This window comes from Heteronotia binoei, chromosome 1, assembly GCF_032191835.1.
Source record: "Heteronotia binoei isolate CCM8104 ecotype False Entrance Well chromosome 1, APGP_CSIRO_Hbin_v1, whole genome shotgun sequence".
Classification (NCBI taxonomy): Eukaryota; Metazoa; Chordata; class Lepidosauria; order Squamata; family Gekkonidae; genus Heteronotia; species Heteronotia binoei.
Genome location: NC_083223.1, coordinates 139,250,524 through 139,278,345, shown reverse-complemented (window position 1 = coordinate 139,278,345; position 27,822 = coordinate 139,250,524). Strand labels below are relative to the sequence as shown.

At 43.1% G+C, this 27,822-nt stretch overlaps 1 protein-coding gene across 2 annotated transcripts in view; it reads right to left on the bottom strand.

Annotated features, from left to right (window-relative positions):
* SYNJ2 (synaptojanin 2) overlaps positions 1 to 27,822 on the bottom strand; it is a 116,542-nt gene that overhangs the window by 61,948 nt on the left and 26,772 nt on the right. Inside the window, exons 4-8 of one of the 2 annotated variants that reach the window (XM_060241396.1) lie at positions 25,474 to 25,699; positions 4,715 to 4,798; positions 4,463 to 4,524; positions 2,683 to 2,779; positions 1,744 to 1,916 (exon numbers count right to left, since the gene is read on the bottom strand). In XM_060241396.1, coding sequence (XP_060097379.1) covers positions 1,744 to 1,916; positions 2,683 to 2,779; positions 4,463 to 4,524; positions 4,715 to 4,798; positions 25,474 to 25,699 — 642 coding nt within the window. The remainder of the gene's footprint in view (positions 1 to 1,743; positions 1,917 to 2,682; positions 2,780 to 4,462; positions 4,525 to 4,714; positions 4,799 to 25,473; positions 25,700 to 27,822) is intronic. The other variant, XM_060241405.1, reaches the window with a different exon arrangement.

Below are 27,822 nucleotides of genomic sequence, written 5' to 3'. Positions count from 1 at the left end.
CCGAGCCCGCTCTCTTAGCAGGGCGATCGGCGTCGGAGGGGGGGTCTGTCGGTATCGACCGACTCCGATGTCGACTGTTTGTGGGCTCACTCCGATAGAGCAGCCATCTTCCGAGGGGACAAAGCCTGTTCCATCAGCGCAGCTGCAAGACGGGCCGCCCGATTTTTTTTAGTTTGCTTCGAAAATCTGGCACAATGGGTACATGAGTCCAGTCTGGGAGCCTCCCCGAGGCAGAGTAAACATAGAGTGTGGCCGTCTGGTGGGGCGATTTTGCTGCCGCACTTAGCACACCTCTTAAAAAATCCCCAACGCTTTTCCATGCAAGGAAAAGGGGGAGGAAGGAAAGCGAGAAATTCAGGGGAAAAAACGCCTCTTTCCTCCCCACTTCCACAGACGATAGGAACAAAACAACAATGAGGGAAAAGGGGTTTTAAGCAGTCTCTGGAAATCCGAAGAAGTTCTAACAATAGAGAAAGTTCACCGACCGTAGCGATGATCGACTGATCCAAGCGGTGGTCAGAAGAGAACTGGCGGGATGTCCGCTCCAGTCTCAGTGAGCATGTGCAGTGGGGCTTCTGGGCATGCGCACTGGGACGTGGGCGCGGAAATCTGCAGCTTTGAAGTTTACCGATCGTGATCGGCATTGGCGCCTTCTCCCATCAGTGTGATGCACAGAGACCACGAAGAAGATAAGATGTTTATTCTATCAGACTCCTAACAAACCTACTCAGACTTCTACTCACTCAGTTGTCTTTCATAAAGTATTTCTCAGCCTCAATAACCCAGTTGTTAGCAAATCCTGTGCATGGGTGTAATGAAGATCTCTCTTAAAGGGTATTGTGGATTTTAAAAATCTAATTATATATATATGGTGGTTTTGATTTCTGGGCTGCTTGGCAATTTTTATTCTTTCAGCGGTGTTTTGGTTATGTGTGAGGAGTTGTTCTAATCTCCTTCTAATTAATGGTTACCCTCAGCTGCATTGGGTTGATTGGTTCTTCCGGGATGCCCATTTTTGGTTTGTCATTAGCCAGATGAGGAGGATTTATACTGTTTCCCAAAACCGTTTTTTTTACTACTGTTTTCTTGGCAAAAAGCCATCCTGCTTACTGGCTGGTTATTATGGTGTGATGTAAGTCGTATTAGTTAGTTATATTTTATAACGTTGTTGTTTGCTTTGCACCAGTCTGTTTTAAAACTGCCTGCCAGCTCAATAAAGTAATATTTTTGCTTATCTTTGAGTTGTGCTGCCTTGTCTGTCACTGTAAAGAAATCACCTTGCTCTGCCTCGAGCTGAGGGGAATGTAGGTTGTTAAATGGGTCCCATTAAAGTCAGAGTGACTTTACACTGAACTCACATAGAAACAGGCTGCGAAAGTGCTACAGTGGGCAAAGGAAACTGACAAATACTATAATAATAATGCAACATGAACACATAGATAGTCACTATTCTTGCCATTTGGACAAAGTAGATAGAGACTTACCTATGACCACTGAAAGTTTAAAGTTCAGCCCATCTAAACAAGGTCTTCTGACTTCAAGTATAATACACTGTCTATCCTTATAATGTTGTTTTGAATTAATTATCCCACAAGTAAAAGTGAACATTTCCCATTTCAGACATCCTCAAAGTACTGACTGGTTTGCAAGCAAGCCAGCACAACCATGATCCACCACTGGTTGGAATGCAAAAAACTTTCTGCAGAAAAACAAAGCATGACAAAAAGAGACTAACACACTCACCGGGGAGCTGCATTCTCTCTGTTTGTGAAGACACCCATTTCCTCCCAGTGCAACCTTAGCTGGGGCCCCAGCAAATTCTCCAGCTTCTCTGCTTTCCCACCTTTTGCAAACTGGTGGCAATCAAAATTAATCATAGGTGTGTCTGCTGCATGGGAGGATGCCCACAGCAACTTCTAATTGCAAAGAAGAAAAGATAGATCCTCTTGAATTACATCTTTCATCTGAAGAAACATTTGTGGCAACAAATTAATTGCTATGATTAAATGTGGCCAACCTGAAGTTAATTGAAATTAGATCTATCATACATATAATCTCCTTAATCTTACCCCCCACCCGACATCCCAAAAAAGAGGATGATTATAAAGTGAGGCCAGTCAAGAAAGAGTGGAAGTGGAAGCAGATAGCTCCTGTAAGGATTTGAACTGGCATAGGAAGATTAATCATGTAAAGAAACCCTTAAACAGGAACAATTATTGCTTGTAGCAAGCTATTGTCAGTCTCATTCCAAAGTTCAAATGGCCAAATTTCAAAATAAATTCAAGCAGACAGACATTTAGCAATGACTATATAAGGGCTATAAGTTACTGGGTAAAAGGCACACTTCTCAGCTACATTACTGCTGTCGGATCCGTTCCTTTGGTAACTGCCCACGTTTCAGTGTCTGTTTACAGACAGCTGCACTTGGTAAGCACGCTTGATGAGAACATCACACTAAACTACCACTAGCTCAATACTAAACACTGTTCAAAGCATTGTTCCAGTTCTGCAGCTGTTTGGCTTGTAAACATTACAAAGGAATTGTGAAAAGATGTAATGGGAAACAATGCTAAAATTCTTACTTCTGTGGCCAATAAGGACAGAAATTCACAAACACACTGCTAATTTGTTTTCAAAATGTTTAAAAATAAATGGAGTATGATGACTGCTTTTTGTTTTTACCTTGAAAGCCCTGTTGAGGACCTCCTCTCCTCCTTTGCTTCTTAACAGATTAACAATCACTTGCTTGCCATACTGTTCCTTCAGGAGCATCATATGCCTGCAAAAGCAACAACAGGATGCTTTGGTTTGATAAATGTTAGATACAAACTAGAACTCTCCCCCCCCTCCCAAAAAAATCCATGCAATAAAGATTGGTGGTTGCCTTGTAAAAACAACAACAACAACCCACAAACACCTCTTTCTGAAGTGCCCTTAGTGATGGTGGAAAGTATCATTAAGTCACATTTAACTTATAGTGACCCCTCGTGGTAATCAAAGCAAGAAACTGAAAGAGGTGGTTTGTCGCTGCCTGCTTCTGTATAGCAACCCGGGACTTCCTTGGCGGGCTCCCAACCAAATCCTAACTCAGGGGTGTCAAACACGTGGCCCGGAAACTGAATCAGGCCCCTGGACGACTCCTATCAGGCCCCCAAGCAACTCGCTGTCATCTGCTTCTTTTTCCCTCTCTCTTGCTTCCTTCTGCATAACAGCTTGCTTTACAAGGCTTGCTCAATTGCCCAGGAGCTAAGGAGCAAAACCTGTTTTCTCCATTGGCTGAGGCTCTTCCCTTGGGGAGGAAGGGGGAGGGGAGACCTTGCTTTGCCAGGATCTCTCAACTGCACAGCAGAGCCACTGAGCCAAGCCTCTCTTCCTTCTATTGGATTAGACCAGGGGGGGCCAACGGTAACTCTCCAGATTTTTTTTGCCTACAACTCCCATCAGCCACAGCCAGCATGGCCAATGGCTGGGGCTGATGGGATTTGTAGGCAAAAAAAATCTGGAGAGCTACCATTGGCCACCCCTGGATTAGACTCCTCCTTCTCCTGCTCCCCTGGGGAAGGAAGCAAAGAGCCAGCTTTCTCAACTTTCACCCAGTTCCCTGGATTGCACAGGAGTGATACAAAGAAAGCACCAAGAAATGCTAATGTTTTAAGCATGTTTTAAGTTTTTAAAAAAAACTTTGTGTTTGTTTGTGTCCTTTATAATGTTTATATCTCTGCTACCTGTCATTACATTTTATGACACACATGGCCTGGCCTAACAAGGTCTTATTTATATCAGATCTGGCCCTCATAACAAATGAGTTTGACACCCCTACACTAACCAGTGCCAACTCTGCTTAGCATCCAAGATATGATGAGCCTGGGACAGCCAGGTCAGGAGAAACACCCTTATGACAGCCACTGTTCTCTTGCAATCTAAGAGTTGCTCTGCATGAGGGATTTTCAAGTATTTCAATATTTCAACAATCACCTCTTGACTACAGTCCTGACTACAGCCTTTCACTATTGCCTAAGAAGCTGAGTGATAAATGTGCTGCACCATATCCCATTTTCCAGGAACTCCAATTTGATTTGTTTTTTGTTTTGTTTGCTGGGAAAATATGACTCATCCCTCAGCTGACATATTTACTGGTTTTGCAAATGCTGCATGAAAATGTAACTGGGCAAACAGCTGAGTACCTATTGGACAGTACCTACAATTAGTCACATGCAATTCAGCTCCTTTCCCCATTCCTGAGACATTCTGTGATATTTTATGAATTTTCTGTTTATTTTGGGGGGACTAAGTACACCCTATTGGCACCACCCAGGAAAAAAAAAGGCAAACTGCAAGATACTCTCCTCACATCAATACCCTGCCATGCTCCTGAAAGAAGAAAAGTTCTTCCACCCACTTTTCCCATTAGTTTTCGGGTTTAATTCTGCTGAGTAATCAGCAACATAGCTTTTAAACCTACTTGTCAAAAGCAGGGGCATTCGCCTCCAGCCCTCTTGTAAGTTTCAGGTGATGGGAGCCAACCTAAATGCACAATAAAAAAAATGGAAATAATGCTTTAACATGAATCACTAGAGGTCTCCCTTTTTCATACAAAGTATTCATTTATTATCATTTTGCAATCACACTGGTGCCCATATGTGTTACTCAGAAAAAAAATTAATGAACATTAAAACACACCAAATAAGATCTCTTAGTGATTTATATTGTTTACCTGAAGTCCAGGTTGCTCCCAGAACAATGGAACTGTGCCTCTGATTTGAACAAAGGAAGAGATATCATTGTCCAAATAAATTGTCTGCAAAAACAAAATAAATTATGTATCTTCACATTAGTGCCACATTTGCCAATTTCACAATCACACCAATAGCTTGAAAAGCCACATTAGACAACAGTTTTATTTGATTGTAAAGCATACTCAAATTAATGGTAGGCAAACAAAACATGGAAGACACCTCTCATAAAATCTAATCTGGTCAACCTTTAGAAATCTGCATGTATAAAATTATGTAGATTAGGCAGGCCTTTTTTGTAAAAAAGGCCCATCAGGAACTCATTTGCATGTTAGGCCACACACCCTGACGCTAAGCCAGCTGAAACGGCATTCCTGTACGTTCCTGCTCAAAAAAAGCCCTGAGATTAGGGAGTGTCTATCTTTTCAGATTCCCTTCAGACTGTGATATCTAAAGCTTCAACCTCTGAAAATCCCTCTTCTGTATGACAAAAGGTAAGCTATCTCTCATGAATGTACATATATGTTCAAATCATACACACTTTCATATGCTTAATTACTGGAAATTTCATCAGCTCTTGAGGCAAGTGATGGTTAAAATCAGCCAGGTAGATTACCCTTATTTACATACTACATCTACAAAAAAACAAAACAAAACCCTGACCACATGATAGGTCTTCAAAACTGTTCTGTAATATAAAGTGCTACCATGGATATTTTAGTTGAGATGAATAGCAGTGTCCATCTGCTTTCTCTTCCTTTCCAACTTTTCTGTTCCTCTAACCCCTTTAACATATGTAGGAAAACATATTTTGCAACCACCATCACTGCAAATATATTTCAAACACAAAGAATGCTTGCTTTCCAATGCTTGTATCTTTAAAGCAAAACTGTGCGGGCATAGATTCAGATGGGTAGTTGTGCTGGTCTGAAGCAACATAACCATGTTTGAGTTCAGTGGCACTTTTAAGACCAACAAAGTTTGTTAAAGATAGTTATAAAAGAAGGGTTCTTGGATGTCTTGCCTGATACCATTTCTTTGCTGGTTTATGGAAGGCTCATTTTAGTGAACAATGACACCTGTATTATATATCGCAGGTAGACATGAACCAGGATATCACTGCTAAATAAGGCAGCACAGAACAAAGTTTGAATCCAGTGGCACCTTCAAGACAAAGTTTAATTCTGGGTGTAAGCTTTTGTGTGCATGAACACTTCTCCAGATACATTGAAACAAGACTTCTTCTACCATCACATATAGATGGTGGGGGGTTAGTTACCAGAAAGGGCTAATTAAAGTCAAGATGCATATGTAACTGAGTAGTAAGTATAGCTAAAACGAGATAGTCGGTAAGACCTGTGAATAGCAGCAAATTAGCATACAGATAATGAAAGTTAACAAACAGATTGCTGAATTTCAAGTTATTACAACACTCAGGACAATGGAATCCCCAGGGCTTAACAGAGATCAGTTTTTTGTCTCACTACACATGCTAAGTGTCACTCAGTTCTTGCTTATCCCCAGAATTAAAGTTTGATGGTCATGATGCCACTGGACTCACATCTGTTAACTCTCTTATTATCTTTATGCTAATTTGCTACTATTCACAGGTCTTACTTTAATCCAGTCTTAGCTACCTACACTCAATTACTTATGACCTCGTGTCTCATTAGCCCTTCCTGGAAACTAACCCCCCACCACCTATACCTCATGGTTGAAGAAGTCTTGTTTCAATGTACCTGGAGAAACGTTCATATACATGAAAGCTTACACCCAGAATTAAACTTCATTGGTCTTAAAGGTGCCACTGGACTCAAACTCTGTTCTGTGCTGGCCTATATTTAGCAGTGATATCCTGGTTTATGTCTACCTGCGATATATAATACAGGTATCATTGTTTACCACAATGAGCCTTCCATAAACCAGCAAAGAAATGGTATCAGGCAAGACATCCAAGAACCCTTCTTTTATAACTATCCTGCATTGTTAGAACATGAGCACACAGAAAAGGAAATGTGAACTTGAGGATCACTGCTAATTCGCCTACTGTTTACTCACTAAGTCATATTCTTCCTGAAAGCTATGGCTGCCACCCTAGTCATGATGGACTCAGCCCCATTTGAACAAATAAGATTTACAATCACAGAAATTCACCACAAGTTCAGACGGTTAACAGAAGCATGTCGACAGCGCTTAAAACAGATATACAATCTTGCATGACATCTGTACTATATATATTTCCTGCAGGAAACACTCATTTCAATACTGGTATTTTCCCACTGCAACTGCAATGTGTGAAGCTGCTGTAAGTTCAGAGTCTTTGCATGTTGGTTCACTGCTTCTGAAGTGAAATGTGCAATTGCTGCCCTAAAACAAGAGCAATGCCAGATGGCCTTTTCTTTTGTTATTACAGTGGCAGCAGAAAGTGATTTACCTAAACCACCTCTGCATAACTATTAAAAGAACAAATCCTAACTGAAGGTAAAAAGGTAAAGGTAGTCCCCTGTGCAAGCACCAGTCATTTCCAACTCTGGGGTGACGTTGCATCACAATGTTTTCACGGCAGACTTTTTTACAGGGTGGTTTGGCATTGCCTTCCCCAGTCATCTATACTTTCCCCCCAACAAGCTGGGTACTCATTTTACCAACCTCGGAAGGATGGAAGGCTGAGTCAACCTTAAGCCTGTCATGGTGTACCAATGTGTTTTGTAGGAATCCTAACATAAAAAATAATGTACATTTGTGTATTTAATCTTTTAAAATATTTTTTTACTTTATTTCCTGCCTTTCACCCCAGTGGTGACCCACAGCAGCTTATGTCATTCTCCTCCAATTTTATCCTCACAACAACTCTGTGAGATAGATTAGGCTGAGAGAATGTGACTGGCCCAAGGTCACCCAGCAAGCTTCCATGGCAGAGTGCAGATTTGAACATGGGTTTCCAGATCCTAGTCTGACACTTTAACCACTATACCATGCTGATGTATAAAAGATTTGCTGGATCAAATATTTCTGAATGCAGATCACTAAAGAAAAGGTGAAACAACTTGCATTTATTTCATAAAAGAGAAAAGGAATGGCTTAAGCAGAGGATGCAAGGAAAGTGTAATAAAATCTGTTGTTTCTCTGGGGAAAATACCAGGGAGGGAACTTCTCTCTTGCTTGGTGCATGACAGAATGCAGACAGGGGATTCTTTCTGGGCATACAGGGAAGCATTTTAAATGTCTCTGTCCAAGGATTTACTGCACCAAAAGCAGTCATATGCTGACTGTCATTCTCCCCACCATTTTACATTTTTGCTGCTTTACCAGCTGCTGGTTTTGTCTTTCTGGCAAAGAGGTCAAACTAATGACCAAATAAGTTAAAAGGCTAACTGCTGGCTTCAGGGGAAAAGAAGAAAGACAGACAGACAGGTTTGGGACTGGCTTATTTTGTTTGCCTTTGCAGTGAATGAGTCACTACAGCTAAGTGGGCCCACCAAAAAGAAAAATATGACTCACAGCGAAGCTGAAATGCCAGAAGGCTAGCTCAGTGGGAGACAAAGGAATACCATTTATACATAAAAGTGCTGCTTGGAGATAAAGCTAATTCTTTCTTTCTCTCCTAAATGAGGGGGGGAAAGTCAGAACTAATGCAATGTAAAAGGGTCAGCAAGCCTTCCCTTGGTTTCCAGAATCCTGGGGTGCCATTTATTCATGAAAGAGCAGAACCAGCGTGACATTATAAAGCAAGTGGAAATAGTTTTTTCCACTGAATTATAAGCAGCCAAGTTATTACTTCATCTCTGATTACCCAAAAGTCTACTAAGAAAGCAAAAGAGATTTTCTTCCAAACCAAACGTGATTTCTGTCACACTGAAGGAGAGTTCCATTTTAACTCTCAATACAATCCCTGTGGGGCAAGGGAAATGTGTGTACAAGTATTAGGTGGGGATTAAGGGGGTGACTTTCAATACTTTCTATTCCCTCAAATATCTTCCTTCATATTTCCACAGGCAAAAGGCCTGCTTAGCTCAGCACTGGATCTGCTCCCAGCTTAGTGTTTTGGGGCATTGCTTTTCAGCCTGAGGCCAAACTATTGCTAGCACAGCTGAGCTGCATTCCCTGAAACCTTGCAGTTTCCACACATTAAACATTTTTCTCTGCTGACTTACACTGGGTGACCAGATATAACTGGGCCTTTGTACCTTTCCAAGAGGTGTATGAAAAGAAACTTCAGCAGGAACAGCCTACCCCATCTGTCCATTATAAACTGCAACAGTCAGAAGTCCCTCTTTAATATGCTATAGCAGTCCTTTTCTCCTTTGGTCATGATCACTTTACTGACTTCTGATTTGAAGCCAGATAAGTATTAGCTGGGCAAAATGGAGAGAATTGAACCATTATTGGATGGCCAAGTCCCTAAACATTTTAAAAGCCTCATCTCAACGTTCATATGAGTCTCTCTCAAGTATGTGACCATCAAAATAAATATTCTCTCCAAAATGTTATCCTAAATTACCTCTGTGGCAGACATCCAAGCAAAAAGCAGTGTCTGTTACTACAGAAAAATTCATATTCCATATTATTTGTATTGGGGAAAAAATCCACCACAAAACACACACACAGTGCTCTTCACTAAAATGTACTAAAACAGCAGTAGCACCAAGCTTTCATTTTTTTTCTCTTTGCTATGCTCTTCTAGTTACTAATCTCTCCTAATTTTAGACAATTACCCAGTGAGTCAAAATACAAGAATAAATGGATCCTATTAAGGACACTTTTGTCGTGCTGTTGTAAGCTGTGCTATTTTCCCCCTTGTTTTTAACACTGTTTGCATGGTTTATTGCAGCAGCCTCAGTTAATATGCTGATAAGTAAACTATTAAATATGGTAACAAGAGAGGAGAAATAAGGCCTGATTGAAACAAGACTTTGTGAGATTTTGCACGTGTATGCCCAGCAATTCAAAGCAAAGCGGCTATGGGCTTTATGTTTAAATCACGCCTAACTAGATTGTCACTGTGATTGTAAAGATACACAACACAGTTGACCATCTCAACGTCTGTCTTTCAGTCCTCTACCATGTAGTTTAAAGACATAACTTAACCATTTTCAATCAGCACACAATCAGTGTAGTCCTCAAGAGAGCTGCATCCTTCAGAGGCCAAAGAAATTATGGGCTTAGAAGGGTGTTACTCTCTTTAAGAATTGCAGTGTATGTCACTGTTTATTTTATTTACATAAAACATTTATTAGCTGCCTTTCTTTATTACAGAGCTCAAGGCTCAAGTGCGGCATGGGAAAAGATCATTCCTAATAGCTCTTGGTGTTATCAGGACCCCAAGTATATGTTGTTTCCTTTGTTTCCTCAGAAATAAGGAATATGGCCATAGAGAGTATAAGAACATAAGAGAAGCCACGTTGGATCAGGCCAATGGCCCATCCAGTCCAACACTCTGTGTCACTCCATGGCCAAAAAACCAGGTGCCATCAGGCGATCCATCAGTGGAGCCAGGACACTAGAAGCTCTCCCACTGTTGCTCCTCCCAAGCACTCCACAGAGCATCACTGCTCCAGACAGTTTCATCAATGTGCTGCAGCTAATAGCCACTGATGGACCTCAGCTCCATATGTTTATCCAACCCCCTTTTGAAGCTGCCTATGCTTGCAGCCGCCATCACCTCCTGTGGCAGTGAATTCCATGTCTTAATCGCCCTTTGAGTGAAGAAGTACTTCCTTTTATCCATTCTAACCCGACTGCTCAGCAATTTCAGCATAATTCAGGATAAGAGAACTCACCCTTGTCCAACAGCAGAGGACGATGAAAGTATAATGGATGCTCCTGACAAAAGGATGAGTCCCAGCCAGGCCAGGACCCAAACCCCAGGATGGCACCTCCCAGCTTCCTACCTGATTACTGCGAAGTAATCAAAGAGGCTAGAAGAAGTCCTAGAAGACTGGAAAACTGTAAATGTGGTAGCCATCTACAAAATCCAAGGATAAACTACAACAGACCAACCTCACTCTGGTGCTAGGAAAGATGCTGGAAATATTCAGCTCATATATAAGGTCTTGTGGGAAAAAGAGAATCATACAACTTCAATGAGAAAAAAAAGGAGTATGCACTTCAATGAAAAGAGGAAAGGAGTAGATGGGATATACTTAGGCTTACTGGGTACTGTCTTACATTACTGGCTCTCAGACATGTTAAGAGAAATACAAAATACATATTGCTACCAGAAGGAATATGAATCAGCTAGCTAAGAAAACAGTACATGGAGATAAACTATAAATGGTTCAGCATCTTCTACCTGTAGAGATGTAATAAGTGAGGTACCACAAGATTCTGGCAAGGACAAACTGCTATTCAATATGCTCAACAGAGACTATTAGTAGAGAAGGAAACGGAAGGTAAACTTTCTAAAAGTTTCAGATGTTCCCAAGTTTGAGTACTATGTATTTTAGAGGGCAGGTTCATAATTTAAAATTCTCATGAAACTGTTAAAAACCAATTACATGAAAATAAAGATAAATGCAATATTCTGCACTTTGCCAACTAGATCAAATTCCTACTTTAAGGTGCTTTCTAGCCAGTAAAGCAGGGATGGGGAACCTTTTTTCTGCCAAGGGCAATATGGATATTTGTAACATCATTCGCAGGCCATAAAAATTATCAACTTAAAAACAGTGCTCCACCGAGGGAGAATGATTCAGACCAGCAAAATTAATGCAAATAACTGTTTTTCTATTTGAAGTCATGTGGGGAGAGCCTAATCTGGCACACGCACACACACATCCGGCCCGCCGCCCTAGGCAAATGCATAGGTTCCAGCAGGAACTCAGTAGCATATAAGACCACATCCCCTAATATTAGCATATGAGGTCACACACACATTACCATATTAGGCCACACCATCTGGGATAATCAAGTGCAAACTGAACCGTGACAGTAACTTTTCCAGGCTCTGCAGCAATTCTGGCCAGCCAGCCAGGCCCAGGGAGGCTGCTGCACAGTACATTTGGGCCCTGTGATCCCTGCCTGGCCCTGGAGAAGCTGCTGCACAGTGCAGCTGGGCCCCATGATCCTTGCTGGCCAGCCAGGCCCCAGGGAGGCTGCCACATGGCTCGGTTCAGTCCAGGAATCCCCAAGGGCCACACCAAGTGATCTCAAGGGCCATAGATGGCCCTTGGGCCGGAGGTTCCCTTGCAATAAAGAGTGATTGGTTAAAAAAAAAGTTTTAGCAAGAAGCTGGATGGACTGCCAAATATGGAGAAAAGCTGAGTAAGAGTCAGTGGAATGATACTGCAAGGAAAGTAAACACTATTTTGGGTTATTTTAGGTTAACTTTATAGGGGAATTTTAAAAATTTACATTATTTATAGTCTGCCTTTCTTATTGGGATTCAAGGTGAATTATACAGAGTAGGGTTGTCTGGTCTTACCTGGCTGCTGGTGAAGATTCCGAGTCCTCTTTCCAGGAGCGTTTGGCATGCAAGCAAAGTATGCGCACTGCAATGACATCACCTGGAAATGACATTGTCACACTGGACACATCAAGTGGTGACACTATATCATTTGGGGCAACTCTATGGTCACCATAAAGTTTTTACCCAAATGCTAGAGCATCCTTAGTGCAATGACATCATAGCTGAGTGCTGTCATTGTACCAGCATGTCAGGCACACCTGAGTTCTTCACGGGCAGGGCTCCCCCCATCAGCCAGCTCCATGGCAACAGATTGGAAGCCCCAAAAGTGGGAGAACCCCGACCCCCATTGGGGGAATGGCAACCCTAACACACAGTGAGTCAATACAATCAAGATGGGACGTTCAATAAACAATGAGATAGGATTTGGGTTGTTTAACCAACCAGAAATCTAACTGAAGCAACATGTAAGCATTAATACGACACTTTAAATGATGCAAAATTACTCAGCAGGATTCAATTTATGGCAAACTATCTGAAATATTATAGACCACAATTCCTAATAATTTTTCCAAGTAGCTTTGTGAATCATTTTGTACAGTGCTTTATGTAGAAAAGCATCTTCAATAATTCAGTTTTGCATAATAAAGTCTGAGTCCAGTTACATCTTTAAGACCAACGAAGTTTTATTCACGGTATAAGCTTTCGCACGCATGCACACGTCTTCAGATACAATGAAATGGAAATTACCAGCACATAAATTACCAGCACATAGAGGGTGAGCAGTAAAGTAGCATACAGCATAATGAAGATGTTTAACAGATTCAAGAATCAAACAAGAATAACAAGCTTAGTTTATATAGTCACACTTTGCATAGTTTGTAGAAAGCCAGGAGACTAGGAGCCTTCCTGACTAGGCATGGTCACAAACCATGTCACGAACCCAAACGCATCCTGAAAACCACCCAGTTTGTTGTTCATGAGCCGAGAGTGGTGCAATCACATCTGCAGTGAACCTCCCATGAAGCTCCATGGTTTTCATGAAGGTTTGTGCAATTCATGTCAGCGGTTCATGTGACAGTCACGCTGGAATCAATCAATTAATCATCAAAGCAATGGGGGAATGGGCTTGTGCAGTCCTGGAAACACCAATAGTGCTCTCTAAAGCTTGACAGGCAGTGCTGGCTGTCAACAAGAGAGCTCCAGCTAACACGCAGCTCTGTTTTTACTTTGCAACAGGCAGTTAGGCAAGAGAAAGTTAGTGGCAGAGAGGAATGGGAACTGGGAGTCATTCGTTCATTTAACCAAACCTTTAGTGACATAATAATACAATAAAACAGAAATAAACAGTCCAAAAACTAAACACCTAAAAACATTATATTTATATAAATATAAATCCCTACCAACCCAAACTCACTGAAATTAAAAAGGCAAAGCTGGCAGACAAAATAGATTTAGATGTTATATTCTCTAGCCCATAATGTCACCACTAATGCCAGATAAAGAAACTGAGTAATCGCGTGCATATTGCTGTGAGCATTAGTTCCAGATCATATGAAGTGAATTGATCGAGACGAAGGTCTACAACCGAAACACGGCTTTTTAAACCTAGGGAATGTGTTATCATTTGCACTCATTATAAAGACATTGCGTCGTGTTGAGTCTTCAATCTACTGCAAAGTAGCTTTTGACATTGCAGACAACATCGTCATCCATCAGGAGAGGTCAAAGCGCACCTACTAGGACTTTGCACTCCTTGAAGTCTTTACTTTACATGGACTCTTTAATGACGAAAAATGGCAAATGCTTTATTGTAATTTTGATTTATAATTTTGGTTATGTACATTATATGTTATAAAATAATATGAGATATTCCTTCAATAGTGAGTCTTTAAAAAATTATTGCACTGAGCAACTGCAGCATATTCTTGTAAATTTCACTGAAAATGTCTTTTTTGTAGAACACAGGTCTCCCCTGCTTCCCACCTGGGGATCGGCAGCCCTACATAAACATGATAGAAACTCAGCAACAGATGCAGTGATTTCAGGGGACTTGTCAGATAACAAAAAAATTAAATTATTATTGGTCATAGGTTTTGCAGAAGGGAGAAGAGGGTGAATCAAATAATAAGGCACAGAGAAGAATGAGAAAAATGAAGAAGAATATGTTGTGGAGAATCAGGTTCATTATAGAGACAGGAACAAACCCTTTACTTATAAGGAATACCCTTATATCTGCCTTTCAAGACAGCCAAAGGCTGGCTGACATAAAGGCTCTGCAGTGTAAGGAATTTATCAGGTTAGAAAAGTACTGCACCGTGGAGTCTTGTGTGAAGGAAAGGCCAAAGTAATGTGGGGAGCAAACTGACTGGGAGTCATTCCTCAGTGTGAAAACAGTGGGGTTGAGGGTGCTTATTTAGGGCTCTGAGGCCCTTGTTCTTCTGCTCAAGCCAAGAAGAATTCCTCAGCCAGTGGGTTTCTCAGCTGAGGACATTCACTCCCCCCCCCTCATTGAGATTTTTGAACCCTCCATTTCTCCCCCCCCCCCTTTGGCCTCTGGACCCTAGGATCCTCATCTTCTGCACCTTTGGGCATCCCCCCACCAGGCTTAACATTATCAGCTGTCCTTGTTGTGTTTGCCCCTCATATCTCTTTTTTCCAACTTTCCACCCCCCCTCCTGCACTAGGCCTCCTCACGACCTGTGAGACCCCACACACCCTTTTATATTTTGGATCCTAGGATCCACACCTCTGGACTCACACCCCATTGGGCTTAATATCATCACCAGCCTTTGCTGTGTCTGCCCCTCATTTTGGGTTTTCCAATTCTCCACCCCCCTCCTCCAGCAGACCCCCCCCCCCATTGGGTCCTCCACTTCTGCACTTTGGATCCTAGGATCCTCAAGGAGGAGGTGCATGGATGACTGCCTCCCAGCCCAAGGAGAAGGATTGCCCACCTGCCAGTGTTCCCTCTAGGCTGAGTTAGTGAAACTAGCTCACAGTTTTTTAGTCTTAGCTTAGGAAAAATGGCCCCAGAGCAAACTAATTTATGCAGTAGCTCACAACTTTAATGTCAGTAGCTCACAAAACAGAATTTTTGCTCACAAGCGTAGAGGTAGTATTGCCATCTGCAACAAAAATATGGAGGAAGAGGCAGATGGTGCTCACCCCTTCCCCAAGCTAATCCTTGCCAAATTTGAAGGGCAAGTAGAGGGGCATTCCAGGGAGGTCCTCTGTGAGTTTCATCCCTCCACCTTGCAGGGGATCCATTTGATTTTCCAAGATAGCCCTTTCCTGGGGGTACCTGTTTTGAGGGGCTGTAACTCAGCTCCTCTAAATCAAATCCTCACCAAACTTTTAGGGCAGGTAGAGGAGAGGCAGCTGGAAACTCAATGCAAGTTTGGTGTTTCTAGCCTACAGGGTGGCTATTCTACCACATCACAAGACTCATGAAATGAATCAGTTCAGTACATGAGAAGGTTCATGAGGTTTGTCATTCATTAGGCCCCACAAATCAGGACGAACCTCAATTTTCCCAGTTCATGCCCATCTTTGAAGAAAGTTTTTAAGATCAGTTAGGCAAGTATTTAGTTAGATTAGGAAGATTCAATCCTGAAGGAAAGACACTGGTAGAAAGCATGCATAATTCTTAGTCTAAACCCAAAGGAGTTGGGCTTTATGATCACAAGGTTTCTTTACAGAAATTTCTGTGGAACCTTGATTAAGAACTATTGTCTGTATGTGGTCTTGCCATCTGGCAATAGGCAAAGACCTTGCTGTATATTAATTGTATTTTGACCTTTTTATCCCAGAGAACAGGAACTAAGCCCAGTAATGCTGACAATCATAAATAAGACCAGTTTTGTCTTGTTCTGCCCACAATTCCCAAAGTGTCTTAAAATTATTACTTTAAAAATAATCTTTGACTTGCAGTTTTTAGCATTGGCACACACTGAAGTAATTATGCTTGCACATGTTTCTGTGCGCATGATGGTTAGCTATGTAACTGAAAAAAGAGAAAAGAAAAATGTTGCAATCCCCATGGTGTTATGAAGAAAGTCTCAGAAATGGTAACATGCCTTGCAAACTACACACCAACTGCATACCATATGTCAAGCACTCCTAGAATATTTTCATTCTGTTCTCTTCAACAAAACAATCTAATATGCTGTAAGGATATTTTGCCATTTCTATATGCATGCCTTTTAATCATTAAAATGCATTTAGTTAAAAAGCTGCTTTTGATAGAAATGGATTCCATGCAGTCAACACCTTTTGCAACTAAAATTACCATGGAAAGCTATGCTAACTGCTGTTCCACCAAACTGATAAAATACCCACAAAGGAATTTATTTCTCTGCTACTGGAAAAATAGGCAGTAATTGTTCTACCAGCCTACTTTTCTTTCACTGTTTATTGGTGGTAGTGGTGTTTGTGCTTTCATAGGCCACAGTACAAATCGGTGCACGCATAAACACACCTCAGTGAATTGCTTATGTGCAAGCTGCCCTGTGGCGCAGAGTGGTAGAGCTGCAGTACTGCAGTCCAAGCTCTCTGCTCACAATCTGAGTTCAATCCCAGTGGAAGCTGGGTTCAGGTAGCCAGCTCAAGATTGACTCAGCCTTCCATCCTTCTGAGGTTGGTAAAATGAGTACCCAGCTTGCTGGGGGGAAAGTGTAGATGACTGGGGAAGGCAATGGCAAGGAAAGGAAAGTTCCCCTGTGCCAGCACCAGTTGTTTCCGACTCTGAGGTGATGTTGCTTTCACAATGTTTTCACAGCAGACTTTTTACAGGGTGGTTTGCCATAGGCAATGGCAAACTACCCCGTAAAAAGTCTGCCGTGAAAACGTCTTGATGCGACTTCACCCCAGAGTCAGAAACGAAAGGTGCTTGCACAGGGGACTATCTTTACCTTTTTTTTAGCGCTTCCGAGATGAACCTAAAATGTTGATTATCTTTTCCAGTCTCCTTTCTCAAGTCAGTAACTGTATAAATAGTATCTGTCAGCATAATTTTCAGCAGTGATATAAATGTGGCATCCAATTATTGCTCCTTTGAAGAGTTTTTCCAACAATGAAGCACCTAACTCCATAAAATACTACTCTTATTTCCCAGCCATCATATGTTAAGTACCCAGGTACTGTATGCTGTGATGGATTTTAGTTGAAAACTGCTTCAGGAATCAATCTAATTGAGAAATGGGGCATAAACATATGTGATGTTAGGCATTAGAGTATCATCTTTTTATGCATCTGTTATTTCAATATCTGGATAATTCTTATGAAGAGGATTCCTTTTAGGAAGTATTGCTATTGTCAAAGAAAATAGATCCAGGTGGGCAGCTGTATTGGTCTGGAGCAGTAGAACAAAGCAGGAGTCACGTAGCACCTTTAAGACCAACAAACTGTTATTCAGAATGTAATCTTTCGTGTGCATGCACACTTCTTCAAACGAGGAATGAGGTACAGTAAGCAGAGCTACATATAGCTTGTGGGGTTTAGAATGCAAAGTGGTACCAGGTGAGCAGTGGTACCACTTTGCATTCTAAACCTCACAAGCTATATGTAGCTCTGCTTACTGTACCTCATCCCTCGTTTGAAGAAGTGTGCATGCACATGAAAGATTACATTCTGAATAAAAGTGCTACTTGACTCCTGATTTGTCAAAGCAAATAGTCACTTCTGTATCAATCAACCTGACAGTTTAAACATCAGCATTTGGCTATGTCATAAATTCAAAGCAACAGGCTGTATCCTGATGTGCCATCCAAGTGCGGTAGACCTGGCTTGTGTGGCCGAGACTTGGGTGCAAGATGGTGAAACTGTTGCCTTGCAGTAGCTGGCCCCTCCCCCAGGTTTTTCAGTCCTCCACCAGTCCCAGACTAATGGGCAGGGGGTGGGGGTGGCGATGTTTATCCGGGAGACTTTCTCCTTCAGGACACTCCCTGAGACATGGATTGCTGGCATTGAATGTGTAGGCCTGGTGTGGGATGCTGAGGAGAGCTTGGCCATTTGGCTGGTGTACCGTCCACCTAGCCAATGTCCTGCCTGCCCTGATGGAGGCAATATCTGCCTGGGCATTGGAGTATTCCAGACTATTGGTTCTGAGAGACTTCAATGTCCATGCAGAGGATGTGACCTCCTCTCACGCTAAGGACCTGGTGTCCTCCATGGCAGCACTAGGGTTTTCCCAAGTTGTTTCAGCTCCCACACATCAAGCAGGTCACACACTAGATCTTATCTTTGTCTCGAGGATTGGAGTGGACTGTATTACAACGGATGTGGTGCCATGGTCAGACCACTTTGTCCTGAAGGCCCGGCTATCCATGCCTAACCCTCCCTGTTTAGGCAGTGTCGCGCTCTGGGTACCTCCCCCGGTCTCCCGGCGCCGCCGGCGCCCCTCCCGGGCACTCTGGGGCGTTCCCCGGAGGTCTCAGAAACAGGGGTGGGAGCCAGGTTACTTCACCTCAGCCAGGTTACTTCACCTCAGGCCCCCAGTTCCCCTCTGGCTGTGCACGGACTCCTTTCTCTCTCTCAGGAGGCAGCCCCACTGTGCACTTGCCAGCTTCCTCCCCGACCTCTTCCCCGACCTCCTCCTTCCCTCCCTTTATCCCCCCGTCTCAGTCCTCCCCCCTCCTGGGTTCTGCCCCTCTCTGGCTCCTCCCCCCTTCAAAGCCCCAGATGCCCGGGAAAGGCGCGCCGGGGCTGGGCTGCCTGGGCGTGCCTCGGGCGTCTCGGACTTCTGCAGCGTGCTGGGGTGTGGCGTCTCACCACGGCGCCCAGGCGCGCCGGGGCTGGGCTGCCTGGGCGTGCCTCGGGCATCTCGGACTTCTGCAGCATGCTGGGGTGTGGCGTTTCACCACGGGTCAGGCGGCTCTCCTCCTCTCCGCCCAGCGCTGGGCTCAGCTTCTCCCTCCTGCTTCCCGACGTCTCGCTCTGGCCAGGCTCCTCGGACCCGGAGACGGGCGCGGTGGCTGAGAGGCGCCGTTCGGGCGGCTGTTGGCACTCCGTCAGCCCAGGTGAGGGGGGGCCGCCGCGGGGGCTTGGGAAGGCGTGGGAGGCTCTCGAGGCGGCGGCGGGGGCCGGGAGTGGCTGGCAGGCGCTGGGGGGTCCCCCTTGCGTAGTCCTCGCCCGGGCTGGGCGGGACAGGCAGCGAGTGAATTTACGCTAGCTCGGGGAGCCAAATGGACCCAAATAGGTTCCAGGAGGCTCTGCGGGATCCAATCCCCCCCTGGTGGCCGATTGGATGAACTGGAACTGGAAGCCCCTTGCCCGTCTTCAGGTCCAGTTTTGGACCATTTCAGTCTGCTCTCCCAGGATGAAGCTGACAAGACCCTGGCTGCTGTGAAACCCACCACTTGCCCCCTTGATCCTTGTCCGTCATGGCTGTTAAAGTCTGCAGTGACAGCATATGAACTCCCCTGAAGGAGATCATCAACTTGTCCCTCTCAACAGGGGCATTCCCGGGGGCCTTGAAGGAGGCAGTGGTCTGTCCTCTCCTGAAGAAACCATCCCTGGACCCTACGGTCCTAGCAATCTACCACCCAGTTTCGAACTTGTTGTTCCGGGCAAGGTAGTGGAGAGGGCAGTGGCAATTCAGCTTCAGTCTTTCTTGGAGGATGCTGTTGTCCTGGATCCCTTCCAGTCCGGCTTCCACCCTGCCCATGGGACGGAGACGGTGTTGGTCACCTTGGTGGATGATCTCCGGAGGCATTTGGATCAAGGCGGTTCGGTGTTGCTGATCCTTCTTGATCTGTCAGCAGCGTTTGATATGGTCGACCATGAAGTGTTGGCCCACCACCTTGCCAACACAGGGATACGGGGGCTGGCCCTATAATGGCTGGTCTCCTTTCACCAAGGTCAGGGACAGAGGGTGGTGTTTGGGGGTAAACTATCCCAGCGGCACCCATTACAATGTGGTGTGCCGCAGGGAGCAATTCTTTCCCCAATGTTATTCAACATCTACATGCAACCCTTGCCCAGATCATCCAGAGGTATGGGCTGGGGTGTCATCAATATGCAGATGACACCCAACTCTATCTGCTGATGGATGGCCACCTGGATTCGGTCCCAGAGGAATTGGGTAGGGCATTTCAAGCCATGACTGGTTGGCTGCAACAGAGCCGGCTGAAACTGAATCCATTGAAGACGGAGGTGCTGTGTCTATGTTACAGGGGGCTGGGATCAGAGATCAGACTCCCATCCTTTGATAGGGCTCTACTTGATGCCCACGTCAAGGGTGAAGAACTTGGGGGTATTTCTGGATGCCTCTCTAACTATGGAGGCCCAGGTTACCACCACTGCCAGATCGGCCATTTTCCATCTGAGGTGGGTCAGGCAGTTGGTTCCGTATCTCAACCCCCACGACCCGGCCACAGTAACCCATGCAATGGTCACTTCCAGGCTAGATTATTGTTACGTGGAGCTGCCCTTGACTCTCCTCCGGAAACTCCAGCTGATGCAGAACGCTGCTGCAAGGATGCTGACTTCATCACCTATACGGGCACGGATCCATCCTGCGTGAACTGAACTGGCTACCCATTGAGTACCAGATCCAGTTCAAGGTGTTGGTACTTACCTTTAAAGCCCTATACGGCCAGGGGCCAGCATACCTCTGGGATCACCTCTCCCTGTATGAGCCCCATAGGTCCTTATGATCAGCAAACCAACAACTTTTGGTTATATCTGGCCCCGACGAGGGCCAGGGCCTTTTCAGCCCTGGCCCCTGCCTGGTGGAATGAGCTCCTCCTGGAGATCTGGGCCCTGCGGGATCTGCTTCAATTCCGCAGGGCCTGCAAAACAGAGCTCTTTTGTTAGGCTTTCCGCTGAGGCAGTGGGTGTTACTTGTTACCAGCCTGCCCCACAATTGCATCCCAGCGCTACAAGATGTGCTGGACCCGGACAATAGGTCACATCTGTGAGCAGAATCTGCCATCTTAGTCGTTGTAATTTTAGATTTTATATATTTTAAATTGGTCTTTTACAGTTTTTACTGTTGAATGTTTTTATGATGTAACCCACCCTGAGCCTGTTCTACAGGAAGGGTGGGCTAAAAATCAAATTAAATTAAAATTAACAAATAAAATAAAAGTGTTAAAGGATAACATATTAATTTCTATATTAAACGCTTACTACCTTCTGCTGTTTCCAAGCTGAGATGAAAAGTCTGAGATCGCACCTTTGAATTTCAAAGTGATCTGACTTAACTACTCTCAGCAATGTCAGATGGGAGGGGGGAGTCTTGCTCCTCCTTGAGAATCATTTTTTGCATCACGTTCTTGATTGGCTTATACCAGTCAGTGGTCCAGTTTCCTATAAAGTTAGCCTATAAACATCTGGCACAAGTTTTCATGCCTGGTCCAATAATACCATCAGGACCAGTAATGGGCTAGGGACCATCCTGCTGCATCTCCTACCCACTGCTTTGTTATTTATGCTGATATGGAATTGTTGGAGCCTGCTTGTGTTCACTTCTGTTATGTGTATTATCAGAAAACTAGATTTTACTGCACCTGCTTATTATTTGTCTTATGCTTAAGCCTGAACCTCTTTGTCTTTTCAATAAAGCCTGTGTGTATAAGTCCAAACCTAGCATGGGTCAAACTATCAGAAGGAAATTTTTTCCAGGTTGAGAACAGGGGAATCAAATCATCCTTGCAAATATGTGGTGGGTCAGAAACACCTCTGTCTTATAACCACATATCCTACATTTTGTTAATCTTCCCCTTCCCCACCTTGTTCTGTGACTAGCTTCTATCTGCCAATCAGATCCAGGAAATGCAGTTTTGGCCCATATACAGAAGAAATGTAATGGCAGAAGCAAGGGCAGGAGTGGAGACACTCAGCCCAATTGCATTACAGTGATAATGATACTGTGACAATCCCAAAGAGATATTCACTGGCCCAATGAAGCTTCGAGATATTCACTGACCCAATGAAACTTAGAGATATTCATGGGCACAATAAAGCTTTGCAGCATGAAGACAGAAAAGATAGTTCTTATGATAGCTGAAGCTGAGCTTTCCTGGGGGCACCTGCTTTGAGGGATTATAACTCAAACATGTCAAATCCAATCTTCGCCAAACTTGGAGAGAAGGTAGAGAAGAGTTCTGGTTACTTTGGCATCTCTAACTCACGAGGGGCCATTCTACGCCTCCTGAACCAAACAAACCATGAACTGGTTTGTGAAAACAAACTATGAACCAACCCAAACCACCATTTTCCCGGTCCGTGCTCACCTCTATTCATGAGGATACTTTTAGCACAGCACCAGATTGAGCAAGGAACACAAAAGAAATGGGTAAAATGTAATTCCTCTATCATGCCCTATCAGGTATTAAAATAAAACAGGCTCTTTAATTTAGGAAATTACAGATCTTTACAGGACTACCTTTACCTTGAAGTTTCCTTCCTGTTGCCCAGGCCACCACATGACCTCAATTAGGAGTTCTGTCTCCTCTGATAGACCAAGCACCTCTTCCTTACTGCAAGGAGTTTTTATCATCTCCCATTCTTCCACCAAAAGGCTTTTCCTGACATCTCCAGAAATCTCCTTCCTGGAGATTATTCCTGTAGCCCTTCTAGTCTAAAGTCCTCCAGACCTTTGTTCCCTGCTTGGAGAAGGGGGACAGCATGTCCCACCTATTACCTCTCTTGCTAGATCTATTTTTACAAAGGTGGGCTGAGGTACACCTGGAAGCAATTGAACTGACTTCCCCCATTCTTTCCTGTTCTCTGCCCAGACAGAATTTTTTTTAAAAAAAACATTGCTCATTTCAAACCTCCAATGAAAAAAGGCTTTTCTTCACATTTCCCCCTCCCAAATCTTATAACAAATCTGTCATAAGAAATGTAGAAATTAAACAGTACACAGTAAAAAATCTACATGCAAGTCATCCAGCACCTAATCACATATAGGAATTAGTCATTTTTCAGAATCTATATCCTTCCTGGAAAGGAAATATGCAACCACATTGCTGCATCCAGCAATATGTTCAGTCTTTATGTTGAACTCCTCAGTCTTCCAAGATCAAACTTCAGATGTTTGGAGTCTTCACAGTTTGCAGCCACTGCAAGGATGAGTGGTCTATTAAGAGGGTAAATTCTTGCCCCCCCCCCAAAAAAAACAAGGTCTACTTGTTTCCAGTGCCCACACCATTGCCAAACCTCATAAAAGCCCTGACTTGCTTCTTGGTCTTCAGGGGATCACTTTGGGTTGCCTGTACCTTGTCCCTGATTGGTGGAATGTTCCCCCTACCCACTCTGTGTCTCAAGAAGGCCACCTCTAGAATTCCAAACAGCCACTTTTCAGGCATGATACAGAGACTTGCCCCCTGGATGGCTCCTAGCATCCTTGCTAAATGCTCCAAATGCAAACCTAAGTCCTTGCAAAAAGCTGTAATGCAATCAATGTAAGTCACAGCAAGTGAATTTTACCCCAATTAGAAAATGAGTCTTATTCACACAGACACATGTTAATATAAGCATCAGCAATAAAACAAAAAAAAACATGAATAAACATGGCAAAATATCAGTAAATAATATTTCATCAAAATTGGCAATGTATCCTCACTAACAGCGAATGTCAGCTCAAATAGGATCCACAACCACATTTTCAGCTCTGTCAATCAGAACACCATTCTGAATATGCCAAGAGCAAGCAATCTATAGAACACATTTTGAGATATCACATTGACATCATTCTGGTCCTATTAATACATTGAAAAATGTCCTGGAATGCGTATTAAAGAACTCCTATTCCTCTTTTTTAGTGACTACTTGTCATTTATGCGTGATATATGAGTAGCCTTGTACAACTATATAGTGTTTCAAATCATCAGTGAAATAAGATTAGTAAAATTGTTTATTCTTTTGAGGTATATTGTAAAGTGCAACAGTATTCCCAGGTAATGATGAAATTCATAAAAATAAGGATAATCAGTAATGTTATCCAGAAAACAAACTCTGATCACTCAAGAATATGATGGGAAGTGGGATTTATACTTTTGCCTTTGTTCGCTATCCTATTATTTAAGAACATAGCCACAGAGAAACAGCTACAGTTCACACAAACATTACACACCTGATAACAAGAATCCCTATTACTTGGCCTTCTTCTAAAGCAAAAAGAACAGCACAAAGGACAATAAGCACAAAACTATAAGAAAGTGGGATGAAAATATTGAAATAAAACCCCTTGCCTTTTATATGGCTGGCCACAGAATATTAGAGGATCTCATCAAGCCATACCATCAAGTCTGGATTACTGTACATACAATAGGAAGTTCTGTTATAAATCTGATGCAGCTTGCCACATCCATGGGAAAGGTGAATGATACCCAGCTCATATATACTAGAAAAGTGGTCCCCAACCTTTTTGGCCCTGGGGACCAGCCCCAGGGCCAGCCTGCCAACCATGGCCCCAGGGCTGGAAGGGTGCGGGCACCCAATTTGGCCTCCCGCCGCCCCGCAATTTCATCTTCCCTCCTTTGCTCCCTGCACAGCCCCCTCGCCTCCTCCTTCTGTTTTTCTCCCCCCTGTTTCCTCATCCTTAGCCCCCCTGCACAGCCTTGTCGCCTCCTCCTCCCCATTTTCCTCCCTGTTTCCTCCTCCCTCCTTCGACACCCCCATGCAGCCTCACTGCCTCCCCCCCATTTTCTCCTCCCACCTTTGCTGCCACCCCCTGCACAGCCTCGCCACCGCCTCCTTCCCCCCCCCCCCCATTTTCACTATTTTAAGGCCTGGGAAGGGGCCATGACCACACACCCCCGATCAGCTGATGGGCGGGAAAACCGCTGCAGCAGCAGCGAGCGTCTTGCCTCCTTCCCTTCCCAGCCTTAAAATGGTGAAAATGGGGGGAAAGAGGAGGCACCATGGGGGGGCAGTGGTGAGGCTGCATGGTGGGGGGGGGCAGCGAGACTGTGCAGCCTGTTTCAAACAGGTCACAGCCCGGTACTGGTCCCCAGCCCGGGGGTTGGGGACCTCTATACTAGAAGATCACTGCACTTTTATTTCTTCCCAAAGGGATTTAATTCTGAAAATCATTCTTCCACCCCACCCCCCAAATACAACGCTCTTAAAGAAATGCTTATGGGGGGAAAGACTGCAACCATAAAGCCATTTTTTAAAATCAACAAAAGAATTGTATGGGAGAGTATTAATTGTGGACCTGCTATTGTGAAGACAAAACTACTGAGTTCACTGTGGTGTGTTAGTACTTCCTCAAAGCACTCACTAGATTTTTTCCTCTCTTGCCGCTAGAAAATATAGCCTCCCCTCAGACTGCACAAATGCTATAAATTATTTAGAGACATGGGAGCCATCTCAACTACTTACCTGTTCTGTCTCAACAAAGTTAGACACGTGCCCATCATCATTTACTCCTCGTACGTGAAACCGGGCACTGGCTCGTTCACAGCTGATCCGGGAGATGAGACAGGCTTTAGCCTTCTTGTGAGAAGCATAAACAGTGCGAATGTCCACCACACCACATATTACCTTTAAAAGCCAATCGAAGCAATTCACCTGGTAATGTTTAAAGGGCACATGCAATAACTGGTTCCTGCAAGATTCAACAAAGTACATTCACTACATATACCATACATTAATCTCCACAGAAAAACTCTAAATTCCTTGAAGCCTAACCAAACAGGCAGTGGGATTTTTCCAGTATTGCTTATTTCACTTGAGTTTATCCAGAACCTGCTAGAAAGTCTGTGCATAGGGAGGGTGGGAGAAAGGGAAGGGAAGGGAAGGGAAGGGAAGGGAAGGGAAGGGAAGGGAAGGAAAGGAAAGGAAAGGAAAGACAATACTATCAAGAAGATAAACAGATAAACTCTTGGAATGATTCTTCTGTGGTAAAAGAAACCCACATAGACAATTTTGAATAGTTTGATTATTTAACATGAGCCGTAACCTGAACATTTACAGTTTAGATACCAATGTTTTCAGTCACACAATCCCCTTTTGCAAACAAATCCAAAAATTAAATTCTCCACAACGGAAGTGTTATCACCTGTATTCTGTAGTAAAACTGTGTGACTTGTGGTATACCAATCTAAATTCGACTCACAGCCAACCAGATCCCTCGAAGGCAAAAAGAATAGGAGGTGCATAGGAGGCTGAGTTCAGGACAGTGGGTTACAAACTGTGCAGATTAAATTGTATTAGTTTTATGATTCAGAAATCATAGAGGTCTGAAATCACAAATTATTTCTCAAGAAAACTAATAATTACCTGATCAGTTATATTTTTAAACATATTAAAATGGACAAATCAAATACAGTTCTTTGCAAAAAAGGTATTTTGTAGTGTTTGTGTGCCATATGAATGTATGTGTTCTGCTTCAAAATTTGTTATTTGGTGGTATTAATTCACAGATTTGTTTCTTTTTAATATTTTAGTGTTATACTGTCATATCTTCTTGAATAAGGAAAATGCAGAGTATACAGTTTAGAATAAATACTTTCATATGCAAGCTTTTAAATAACAATGGTTTTCTGGGAAAGTGCATTCTGTGCTGATCTTACTCTTACAAACAATTTATGTCCCTTTATGCTACATCTTGATGCTGATGGCACATCTTGTCCATCACGCTGAGTCCAACTGACTTCTAAGAGAGATTTGAGTATGCATTCAAATCTGCCCTCTGAAATCACTGGAACTTAAATCTTGCCTGAATAGTACCAATTTAATATAGGATAAAAGTCAAGAAAAATTATTTTTATTAAATATAATCAAGATGTCTTTCACATAAGTGAGTGGTTCTATACCCCACTTTGGTTCTATGCATTATAAAAAGAGAGCAATACATAAATAAATAACTTCAAAAGCTTTTAGCAAACTGAAAGCATTTCAATACACAAAGTACAACATTATATGAATGTCAAAGAATTGCTTTATCAAGATAACTTGACGTCAAAGCATTTGAAAATTGCTTTGATAAATTATTTACGCCAGCTTACATTAACAGAGATCTGCACCACTGCCCTGGTTCAATCATTTCTCACTCTGTCTTGCTACTGATACTTCTCTCCAGAGGGCTAAAAGAGAGGAGCCTAATTCACCAAAGCAGCAGTTTCAGGTGTATCTCTGCTAAGTACATTATATAAGTATACTGCATGCATTATGCACCACTTCACATTTATTATTTAAAATATTTTAAATAAATTGTATTGGGCTTGTCAATAAAAAAAACAAGCACATACTCAGAGTATTATACAAATGCTCAGGACTTTTTGGCAAAGACTCAATTCCCTCATAATTGTCTACCATAAGCCTGAGAATTGAGTCAAACTCACATAACACTTGTTCACATTAAAAATTCCATCCACAACATAGAAACGCATGAGAGGCTGAAGATTACTCCCATACTCAGCTTCATGTAAAACCTACACACTTGGGCCCTGTATGAACCAAGCCTTAAAAAGTTCTGCTAATTGCTGTATAAATAAGAAGCACAATCCTATTTCCTATTGAAAATCTGGATCTTACTCTCATTTATGCATAGGATTATCACCTACACTTTATAAATGTGTGTTCCCTTTCACAAATACAAAATCTCCACTTTTTATATGAAGCTTTCTACCAAAATGCTCTATGTGTAGGAAGCATCTCTGCACTTCATAATTAACGTGTACAAGTGGCAGAAATTTCTAAGGATTCAGAATTTAGGACTGATTGCTA